This window comes from Protomyctophum parallelum (assembly GCF_964188405.1).
Source record: "Protomyctophum parallelum genome assembly, chromosome: 23".
Taxonomy (NCBI): Eukaryota; Metazoa; Chordata; class Actinopteri; order Myctophiformes; family Myctophidae; genus Protomyctophum; species Protomyctophum parallelum.
In genome coordinates this window covers 20,343,857-20,355,785 of record NC_139715.1, presented here as the reverse complement: position 1 = coordinate 20,355,785, position 11,929 = coordinate 20,343,857, and the positions used below count along the sequence as shown (strand labels likewise).

At 44.7% G+C, this 11,929-nt stretch overlaps 2 protein-coding genes across 2 annotated transcripts; one reads left to right on the top strand and one right to left on the bottom strand.

Annotated features, from left to right (window-relative positions):
* Nucleotides 1-2,007: 2,007 nt before the first annotated feature.
* LOC310853943 (CTP synthase 1-like) lies at nt 2,008-3,804 on the bottom strand (the record flags this gene model as incomplete). The annotated part of the gene is made up of 1 exon (XM_083758417.1): nt 2,008-3,804. One exon carries the CDS (start codon nt 3,802-3,804, stop codon nt 2,008-2,010), a length of 1,797 nt encoding a protein of 598 aa, XP_083614543.1.
* An 899-nt stretch (nt 3,805-4,703) lies between these two features.
* Nucleotides 4,704-6,665, top strand: LOC310853942 (endoplasmic reticulum chaperone BiP-like; the record flags this gene model as incomplete). Its single annotated transcript, XM_083758416.1, has 1 exon — nt 4,704-6,665. One exon carries the CDS (start codon nt 4,704-4,706, stop codon nt 6,663-6,665), a length of 1,962 nt encoding a protein of 653 aa, XP_083614542.1.
* Nucleotides 6,666-11,929: the final 5,264 nt, after the last annotated feature.

The window sequence follows — 11,929 nt, the reverse complement described above, 5'->3', positions numbered from 1 at the left end:
AATACCGCTGGGTGACCGATGGGTGTCACTGTTGAGCGCACGCACACACACACACACACACACACACACACACACACACACACACACACACACACACACACACACACACACACACACACACACAGGCCAGGGAGGAGTACAGTACAGTACAGTACAGTACAGTACAGTACAGTACAGTACAGTACAGTACAGTACAGTACAGTACAGTACAGTACAGTACAGTACAGTACAGTACAGTACAGTACAGTACAGTACAGTACAGTACAGTACAGGTCTGATTCTTTATGTGGATTCTGTTGTACTGTACCATTTTGTGCTCTGCTAGGTAGCGGATGCTCTCCCTGACTCCGGAGCTGATCATGTTGGAAGTGTAACCGAGGAAGATGGTACAAGCTGTCTGGCAGGGAAGACTGGAGGATTGTGTCATTTCACTTCTTTCCACTAACCCCATCGGCTCCAGAACCGCCACAAAAGGCTCTGGTCAGGCTCTGCCAGTGGACCTAATGAGCCTACGTCACCACACCTTTGCAATTTCCAGGCTCTGCCAGAGCCAATTGATTGCCCCAGCCTTATTTCCCACACCTGCTATTTGATTCCCTGTCAGTCCACTTTTCACAGTCAGTTTGCACTCTTCAGACGATCTCCACACATTCTCCACAGACGTTTACCACTGCACAAGGACTTACAGACAGACAGATGGTTAAAACTGGTACTATGGATATAACGGGTATTGCATATGGATGGGGTATGTATTCCCGATTTTCATCGTTCCCAAGTCGGCTGGGTCTAGTATTCTATAATGATACGATACTCCAATGTATACTGTAAGGCAGTAGTTCACAAGCTATTCAGGTTGAGACCCAAAAGAGAGATTAGGCGTTTGCCCGACTAGTGAAAATAGCAGATCTACAAGCGTGCAAGCTTGTCGATTTACTACTTCTTAATTATTATAAATTGTATTTCAAATTTCTTTGTTTGTTTGTTTGTTTGTTTTAAAAATAATTTTACATTTTCTTATGAAATATATATATTTTTTTAATGTAGGAAAAGTTGTGACCCATAACAATGGGTCTGTGACCCACAAATGGGTCTCTGGACCCACTTTTTAGGAAACAGTGCTGTAAGATACTACAAACTTTCTTCAACCACAGAGAAGGTGATAATGGCTGAGAAGGAGTCATTTATTAACAAATAGGCCTACCCACTAGTAAAATGTAATTCCTAACAATAATGGTGTGTCAAATAGCCGCCACAACTTTGCCTACTGTAGTACCATCTCCACTGCTAAATATTTATATAATTACACTTTGTTGTACAGAATTTTGTAGGAATGTGGCAATCTAGCCCAGAGCTACACGGGAGAAAACATCCTTCTACCTGTTACACTTGTTTATGTTGTGAGGCACCAATCAGGTTCCAGTTGCAAATATGGCTCAGGTTTATTCTTTTAATTTGCCCGTTGGAAATGTAGGAAAGGTTCCAGGCCAATATCTATGTAGTGATACTGATAACAGTTTATTGAGAGACCTTAAAGGAGAATTCCATGCTAGAAGGCTTTCTTACCTTTCTTTGTAGTTGTTACGTCCCCACCAAAGAGGTCCAGGTGTTTTTTGTGCAAAAACTCCTTATTGGCTATTTCCCCTACCATAAGCCCTCAATGAATTGCATTGAATTGAATGGGAATTGAATGGGGCTATGGGGTGTTGTGCTAATTCGCTTATTTCCAACCAATTAAGTAGTAAAGTGTGCCGCTTGGGATATTATTTACATTATGAAGAGAGGATATATACAAAAGAATTATCATTTTGAGCGATGGAAATAAGCAAATTAGCACAACACCCCATAGCCCCATTCAATTCCCATTCAATTCAATGCAATTCATTTAGGGCTTATGGTAGGGGAAATAGCCAATAAGGAGATTTGCACAAAATAACACCTGGACCTATTTGGTGAGGACGTAACAACTACAAAGAAAGGTAAGAAAGCCTTCTAGTATGGAATTCTCCTTTAACTTAAATCTGATAGATTCATAGACTTAAAATCTGACAAATTGAGCTCTGATATTTCGTCAGGGCCAGGGGTGCTCCTACCGCTATGATGGCTGTAGGTGTCCTGTGCAGACAAGCGACAGCCCTCCTGCAAGTAGTTCTGGAGTTTCCCGGCGGCAGCCAGTAAGAGACCGAAGTAGGGAGGCGATGGTTTGATGGGACGAGAGGTGAACTCAGGATGGTACTGAACCCCCACAAAATATGGATGATCATCCAACTCTATCACCTCCATTCTTTCCCCCTCAATATCTTGACCTACAAAACGAAGGCCCTTCTCTTCAAAGTGACCCTTCAGTCCTGAGTTGACCTCAAAGCGATGTCTGTGTCTTTCATCGACATATTCTGCATCACCGTAAAGCTTACGTAATACACTGTTTTTCGTCTTAAAGAGGGTTCGTCTCTTTCCAAGCCTCATGGTCCCACCCATCTGTCCGGAGGTGTGCTCTGGCATATCAATCACCACTGGATGTTTTGATTCTGGGTCAAACTCGGTGGAATTGGCATCTTCCCATCCCAACACGTTGCGGGCAAATTCACAGACAGCTAATTGCATTCCGAGGCACACCCCTAGGAAGGGTTTCTTCTGTTCCCTGGCCCAATTGATGGCTTGGATCTTCCCTTCAGTCCCTCGGACACCGAATCCTCCGGGAACCAGGATACCATCAGCACTGCACAGTTTCTGCCAGGCCTCGTGGTACTTCACTGGCTCCTCCTGCCGCATGGCTGGCTCCAGATCAGCCGAGTCTACACACCTTACCTCCAACTTGTGGCTGATGGCTAGCGCCGAGTGCGCCAATGCCTTGATCACAGAAGCATAGGAGTCCGAGAACTTTGTATACTTTCCAACCAGTGCTATAGAGCAGTGTTCCAGGAGTCCTTCTGACCTGTCGGACATCTCTTTCCATTGGGTCAGCATCTTCCTCGGGTGTGTCTCGATGGGCATGCTCAGCCGCCGGCTCAAATATCCCACAACGCCCTGGTCCTCCAGGAGGAGAGGAACTCTGTAAATGGAGGAGACGTCGGGCACACAGATGACTTGTTCAGGTTCTACGTGGCAGAACATTGAGATCTTCTCTTTGACATAATTCTCCAGTGCAGTGGTGCAGCGACACACAATCAGATCGGGAGACAACCCGAGTCCTCTCAGTTCCCTGACACTGTTCTGTGTGGGTTTGGTCTTCTGTTCTCCTGTTGCACTGGGCTGCGGTACGAGGCTGACGTGGATGTTACAGAAGTTCTCCCTCTTCACCTTGAACTGGAACTGCCGGAATGCCTCGATGAAAGGCATGCTCTCGATGTCTCCGACGGTGCCCCCTAGCTCTATGATGCACACCTGTGGTTCGACGTTGTCGTCGTCGACGGGTACTCTGGCCTGCTTCATCACCCACTCCTGAATGGCATCTGTAATATGTGGCACCACCTGTACGGTCTTGCCCAGATAGTCTCCCCTCCTCTCCTTGTTGATGACGGACTGGTAGATCTTTCCGGTGGTCATGTTGTTGTCTCTGGTCAGTCGGATGTCCAGGAAGCGCTCGTAGTTTCCCAGGTCCAGGTCGACCTCGCCCCCGTCGTCTAACACAAACACCTCGCCGTGCTCGTAGGGGGAGAACGTTCCCGCGTCTATGTTGATGTAGGGGTCGACCTTGACTGCGGTCACGTGCAAACCACATGACTTGAGAATGGTCCCCACGCTGCTCGCTATGATGCCTTTACCGATGCCCGATATGACCCCTCCGGTGACCAGGATGTACTTCATGAGCATACAGTACAACCCTAAGCCTTAATCTATGTGAAACCTTTCCTAAAGTCGCACTGGTTATACTGTATGAACAGATGTGATGTCATATGGCATCAGCAATATGACGTCAACAAAGGACCAGAGGTAAGTATGGTGGGATCGAGGAATCTGTACAGCTGTCCCCAGATTGGGGGTAAATTTGTAATTATTCCCGGGGCCATTTGGCCTCTGGGCTGTGAAACGTCATGTGGGTCAACCAATAGGAAAACAGTGGAGGGGGCTGTGACGACATGTGTGTCAATACATCATCATTGAGTAGAGAGCTGCTCGAGCCCACACTGTTTCTAGTTATTAATTACTAGGCCAGTGCCCATGAATGATGCAAGTTGGAGATCCAGGCCCCACCCGGCTATGCAATACCCGTTGTACCCGTGTCAATATATGGAGATTTCTGATCTCCTGTGTCCATTTATTCCTATATATGAAGTTCTGTGTCCCGTTGTACCCGTGTCAGAGTACCCGTTCCAGAGTGAGATATGTAACGCACATCCTCCTTTGGTGCTGAGCCAAAACTGTATAGACAGTCAACATAAGAAGAAGGGGCTCGCAACTCACTTTAAGATGCTCCAAACTTTTATTCAGTGTGTGGGGTGGTGCGACAAACGGTTCTCGAGTTACGTGCATTACAGAAATGCATTTATAGATCCTACTACTGTATACTGTACATCCCGGTCCGTCCACCCTGGACGACATCATAGCAACATCATGCCTACATCATAGCAGAAGTGTATAAAGGTACAGACAGCAGAATTCTTAAATGATTTTGAAGAAATCAATAAGTAGTTTAATCGTAAGTTTGTCTTAGAGATTTATTTGTGAAGGTATTTCTCAAGGGAAGCTGTGCAGACAAGATTAAGATGAGGCTATTGTACTTGTTGCTTCTGCTGGTGGCCAGCACTGTGTTTGCTGCCAGCAATGACAAGGATAATTTTGGGACAGTGGTTGGAATTGACTTGGGGACCACCTACTCATGTGTCGGAGTTTTCAAAAACGGCCGTGTTGAGATCATCGCCAATGACCAGGGAAATCGCATCACCTCATCCTACGTGGCCTTCACGGCTGAGGGCGAGCGCTTGATTGGTGACGCTGCCAAGAACCAGATGACCTCCAACCCTGAGAACACGATCTTTGATGCAAAGAGGTTCATTGGCCTCTCCTGGAGTGATCCCTCTGTGCAGAAGGACACCAAGTACCTGCCCTTCGAGGTTCTTGAGAAGAAGACCAAGCCCCATTTTCAGGTGGAAATCAGCAGTGGCCAGAAGAAGACCTTTACTCCAGAGGAAATCTCTGCGATGGTGCTGACTAAGATGAAGGAGACCGCAGAGGCTTACCTGGGAAAGAAGGTCACACATGCCGTGGTCACCGTACCTGCCTATTTCAATGACGCACAGCGCCAGGCCACGAAGGACGCCGGCGTCATTGCCGGACTGAATGTCATAAGGATCATTAACGAGCCGACCGCCGCCGCCATCGCCTACGGTCTCGACAAGAAGGACGGAGAGAAGAACATCGTAGTGTTCGACCTCGGTGGCGGCACCTTTGACGTTTCCCTCCTCACCATCGATAACGGTGTGTTCGAAGTAGTCGCCACCAGCGGTGACACTCACCTGGGAGGTGAAGACTTTGACCAGGCCGTCATGGAGCACTTCATCAAGCTCTACAAGAAGAAGACCGGCAAGGACGTGAGCAAGGACAACCGTGCTGTCCAAAAGCTGCGTCGCGAGGTCGAGAGGGCCAAGAGGACCCTGTCCTCTCAGCACCAAGCCCGTGTGGAGATCGAGTCCTTCTTTGATGGCGGGGACTTCTCCGAGACCCTAACCCGTGCCAAGTTTGAGGAGCTCAACATGGACCTGTTCCGTTCCACAATGAAGCCTGTTCAAAAAGTGTTGAAAGACGCTAAGATGGAGAAGTCTGACATCGATGAGATCGTCTTGGTTGGAGGCTCCACCAGAATCCCTAAAATCCAGCAGCTGGTGAAGGAGTTCTTCAACGGAAAAGAGCCTTCCAGAGGCATCAACCCCGACGAGGCTGTGGCTTACGGAGCTGCCGTGCAAGCTGGAGTGCTTTCTGGAGAGGAGGACACCGGCGACGTGGTTCTTCTTGATGTTTGCCCCCTGACTCTCGGCATCGAGACCGTTGGAGGAGTAATGACCAAGCTGATCCCCAGGAACACTGTGGTGCCCACAAAGAAATCACAGACCTTCTCTACCGCCTCTCACAATCAGGCCGTTGTCACGGTCAACGTCTACGAGGGCGAACGTTCCCTGACCAAGGACAACCACTTGCTGGGCAGCTTTGGTCTGACCAACATCCCTCCTGCACCGCGCGGCGTCCCCCAGATCGAGGTCACCTTCGAGATAGATGTCAATGGCATCCTGCGTGTCTCAGCGGAGGACAAGGCTACGGGCAACAAGAACAAGATCACCATCACCAATGAGCAGAACCGCCTGACGCCCGAGGACATCAAGCGCATGGTGGACGAGGCAGAGCAGTTTGCCGATGAGGACCTGAAGCTGAAGGAGCGCATCGACGCCCGCAACGACCTGGAGGGTTATGCCTACACCCTGAGCGCCCAGATCGGCGACAAGGAGAAGCTCGGTGGCAAGTTGTCAGATGAGGAGAAGGAAGTCATCGAGAAAGCCGTGGCGGATAAAATCAAGTGGATGGAATCTCACCCGGATGCCGGCCTGGATGACTTCCAGGCCAAGAAGAAGGAACTGGAAGAAGTGGTGCAGCCCATTGTTCAAAAGCTTTATGACGGAGCAGCTGGCGCCCAACCTGACAGTGGAGAGGGCGAGCAGGAAAATAAGTCATTATAATTATGAAATGGATGAGATTTACGGCATTAGTGGCACTGTTAATAATGAGAGTTTGATTTGTTGGCGGCCTTCTCTTAACCACTTAATAAGCCCTATTGATGTCTATTGAAAAATAGTGAGAATAGCTGATATTCAAGCTCACTCTATTGTGTCACCCATTTTTAACCTTGTTAAATTGATGTGGAGCAAGCAATTATGAAACAGCGAGTGAGTGACATTGACTTTGAAAAACATAAAAAGTTGAAATATGGAGATAAATATGTTTCCTTTAAAATATCGTTTGCAATTAACACATTTAGCTCAGGACCCCCTGGAATCCCCCCAGGACCCCACTTTGATGCACTGTTAGACCATGGACCCCCATTTGATCCTTTTTCCACCATTTTTTCCCGTTTTAAGCAGCTGTGACTGTATTGTACGATGTAAACTCCTCAGTGTCCACTAACTCTGATGCTGGCTTCACACTGGCAACTACAAATGATACAAGGCTACAAAGAAGCACCATGAGCATCGCTGCATCGCTGAGCTCATGAACGCGCGCGTCAGCAACACGCGTATGTCAGACGGGGTTAAAAAAGAGCACGGAAATGGAACTTAGTTTTGCCCTTAAACAAGCAGGAGTTGTGTGAAGAGAGTGACATGATTCAAAGCTACAGGCTACCATTCATTTTCAATGGTAGCCAGCAATATTACATCATTGTTAGTGCAGTTTTTCTGCTGCTTTGTGTTTGTGTGTATGAGCACGGAATGCACAGAATGTGATATATAATGACAAGAATGTCGCTCACTCTATTTTTTTTTAAACATTTTTTAGGCTATGTCCAGCTTTGTGTGTAGCCCATAGTGATTTTGATTGGCTGAGCACGGAATGTGCACAGAAAGCTATAGCCAGCTTTCTGTGTGTACCACGGAATGCAGGATAAAAAGTGAGGACGCCAGTTGTGATTCGCCGGAATGTGACGATGTATGATGTAAGAACGCACCTCACTTCACACGAGTGTGATTCTTTTTTATTTTTTATTTTTATTAACGAGAATACAATGTCTTCTATTAGCTGGGATTCATCACATTCCCTGCTCAGCCAATCAATCAGCTGAGCACATTCCCTGCTCAGCCAATCAATCAGCTGAGCACATTCCGTGGTCATACAGACACACAAAGCTGTGCATATAGCGCCGCTCAATTAAACCTATACCTGTTTTATTGCCAACTATATCCCAAAACAACTGATGAAGTTCCCCAATTCCACATTATTTTATTTACTTCTTTTTTGAGGGGCGCTAGCCCCTAGCTGCTCCTATACAGGTTTAATGTTTGTCTTTAGTTCAATGTTTGTTCTGTGAAATGTGGAATCTGAAATTCCATAATTCTATACAATATCTCATGTTCTTGAACAAATGTACTCAACTGTTTATTCAGTAGGTCTGACTACTAGCTGGCTGGCTTAATTATGCAAGACAGTTCGTCTCCAAGGCCTGTCTTTGTTCTTACTGTTATTCAAAGTCCACCTGGAGTGGTTACTTGACAACAATGAAGGGAAAATGTACGTCATCGGCCCTCATTATGTCATATGGTTGGCACCGTTTGTTTTACATCACCATTACATCACCTAATCAACATGAGTTAGACCTTAATATATTAGCGCCACTCACTTCAAACGGGTGTGATTTTTGTCTTACAATGTCCAAATGTCCAGATGACAATTGTGAGAAAATCATTAAACCACTTTCAACCTATAGCTAGTTGAAAGGTATATGATTTAAGGCAGCAGGCCAGCAGCATTTGCTCTTCCTTGCACCTACCCAGGGACAAGTGACTTAATTGGACTTGGCTCTTTCCTTGATCCTACCTGTGGAATGTACAATGTACCATGGACAAGGGAATTGACCTTTTTCTTAGCTCTACCGATTTGCAGATTATACCAATGTTGGTCTCATTTATGCAGATTATACCAATGTTGGTCTCATTTATGTAGATTATGCTGTTGACACACGCATTTACATTTTGCACATTAATCCCAATTGACTTTTGTGTGTTAATTTTTTCTTTTAATCCTTTTAATCCTAATTGACTTTTGTCTTTTGTGTGTTATTTTTTTCATTCTAGCACTGTCCTAATGCACCTGCTGCTATATGCTCGCGCACCTTTATTTCCTATCTCAGGTTTATGTGTAAAATAAATTACCGGTATGTCGTTTCTGACTTTGTTTATTTTTCTCTCCTTTCCCCACTGCCCTGACCCTCTCCCCGTCCCTTCTCCATTTTCTTTTCTATGGACAAAACAATATGATGGGAACTACTGTATGCTCAAACAATGAGTTTAACCCACTCTTTTACCTTGTAAATCTAATAAAATTCTGATTCTGGCCCCGTCTTCATTTCTCACAAGTTTGGTGGTTGTTGCAATTACCTGCACTACAATACATATAATAATGCGGAAAATGTATTTCCACAATATAAAAAAAAGAAATGCAATAGAGACGGAGAAAGTACGTCCTCTCGCCTCTGATGTCAGAGATGCTCACCCTTTGTGTGAAGTGAAGCAGACAGCAGCATGTCTGTGAGGACTGAGGAGTGCGGCATCCTAGCCTGTAATGAGTTCCATTTCTGGTCCACCTGCCTCCAGGTCCAACAGGCTCGTCTTGTTGATTAGCATTCCAACAACAGTCCTGACTATTTCGATTTAACACTGGTCTACTGTATTGATGTTAAGATTATGTGCTTGGACGAACTTCATGGTGACTACATGGGTTAGGGTGGAAAGTAACACTATTAAGGTAGCCCGTACGTGGTTCCACGTGCCGCACAAGGTGCCCTTTTTTCGCTTTTTGTACCGCTTTTATCGCTTTTAGTATTTCCACCTTGTGGTATTGATACTTTTAATTAAGTAAGAAATGTCAGAACTTGAATTCTTATGCCTCTTAATTAAGTGTGACAGCCTATAGTGGCTCAGGCAGAGATCAGAGCTGCCTCAGATATTTCAGTGGGCATGGGCCCTGGACTATTACCTGGTCTATTATTATGATCACGATAAATTATGAGTAAAACACATGGCCAATCTGGGTTACATCAAGGCGAATTTCCTCATTTGGTACAGCTATAATTAGGTCATGAAGGAATGTCACAGCATGTTGATGAAAGCATGCAGTGTCAGATTTGATTTGAGCCTATATTGACATACCCAGCATATGGACGCTAGGGTTCATGTGGTTTAATGGACAGGTTATAATCTGGGAACCAATCTGCAAAACAAAGGGAAAACAGTGCCCTCTTTTGCGGTTGACATGAGTCAGCAGTCTGTCTCAAGAGACAATATACACACGTTAATTCTCTGCTGTTCTGGTGTTTGACAGTTGTGAAAGGGGCTGTTAAATTACAGTCCAAACACATCTTCTTTTGTGATGTCGCTGCCCTAAACTTGGTGTCTTTATTTGGGCCCCATGCTGGCCAGAGACAAAGTACATTCAACAATGGGTATTTTATCTTTCTTCCTATAATTAAATAATATTCAAAGGGGCTTTATATAATAAATATATTAGACTGTAGGAGAACATTAACAATATAAGTATTCAATACATATAGGCAGTCAAAGACACACTTGAACAATTTTGTGGGACTAGTTAATAAGTGAGAAATTACTCTTTGTTCCCATGGATGTGGGACAGACCAAATCAATCAACATGATTGAGGATTGAGGAAGATAGAGAGAGAGAGCCTCTAATGAAGATACTTTACGTTTATACGTTAGTTGACTGAATGAAACCCAATGTTGAACAGAGTCCCCCAGGCTAAAGGCTCTAGCTCAAGGGTGCCCAAAAGGTAGATCGCGATCTACCAGTAGATCACAAAGGGTGTGCAGGTAGATCACATGACATGGCCCCTAAAACATATAAAAATATATAATTTGGCATCTGACACTTGAATTAAGGTGACTTGATTGATTGACATAAAAAAAAGCCTGTTAACCCACAACAGATTACTGTTGAGCACAAAGATCAGTAGCATTAGAAAGTTACATACAAAAACTATTTCCATTTCCCCCCCTATATTTCCCATTCTAAGTGTGTTTGTCATGTTCTTTAAACTAATTTCAGCAATGAGATCATATTTTTCGGTGGGTAGGCCTAGATCCTTTTGCGCTGGTCATTTTGAAAGTAGCTCTCAAGTCAAAAAGGTCTGGGCACCCCTGCTCGGAGTCTAGCTTGTCCTTTTCCCTCTACACCAAACCTTTTCATTTAAAATAGCCAATCTGCAACCTCACAATGTATTGCAACATGTTGTAAGAACTAAGAACAGGCATAGGCATGCCCAGAATACCCTATACCAGGGTTTATTTGGTTAATGGACAAGGTATAAACATTTTGACATTGGTGAAAGTGGTTGTTAAATTACAGTCTAAACACACTTCCACTTGTTGATATTGTCTAAACTCTTATGGTGTCTTAATCTAGCCTCATCTGGTATGCAGAGACAAAGTACATTTAATACGGGTATTTGTTGTAACTTCAAAGGGAAAGACCTTTTAGTTTACTCAACACCTTTTAGAATTATAGAGACTCAACAGCATTACATGCAAATGCTTACATAATATGCACTATAAGGAGTGCCACTGTGTATAGAGGGTATGCGCATGCTTAAAGTGAATGGCACACCGAGTGGCAAATCAAGTGGCAAAGCAGTGAGTTTAACATTGTTTAACGTTGTTTAAAGCAATCAGAAAGGACTTTTCTGTTTGGATCATAGACTGTAAGGTTTGGAATTTGGATGCATGGGTTGTCAAGGCCAGAAAGTAGTTTTTTGCCAGTCAGTAGGTATTCCTGCATAACTTCCGGGTTTGATGATGTCACACGCATACCCTCTATTCTCTGGTTAGGTGCCAAATAGCATTCTAATTACAGTATATCTTTGCATGTTTTTTTGGTTGATTCTTCAGATAGTTTCATTTTTGTTTTCTTATCATTTTGTTTAGTTGAGTGAGGTTTTCGTCTGTCGATGATCTGCTTGTGTTTGTAAAACAGACGTTAGTCCCATAGAACCAGCTACAGTAGCTGACGTACGCGGCAGTCATTTCTCTAGACGAGTCTCTATTTGGTGACAGCTTTGTTATGGAACATGGCAGGCCAGCCTGGCAGGGTTACTTCCTTTTATTGGGAAACAAACAACGTTTCAGTACGTATGATACGTTTTCTGGTCTGTGTACCGAAACATTTCCCAATAATAATGTTTAATTTGGAGTGAAGAAGACGAGTGTGTGAGTCCTTCTAG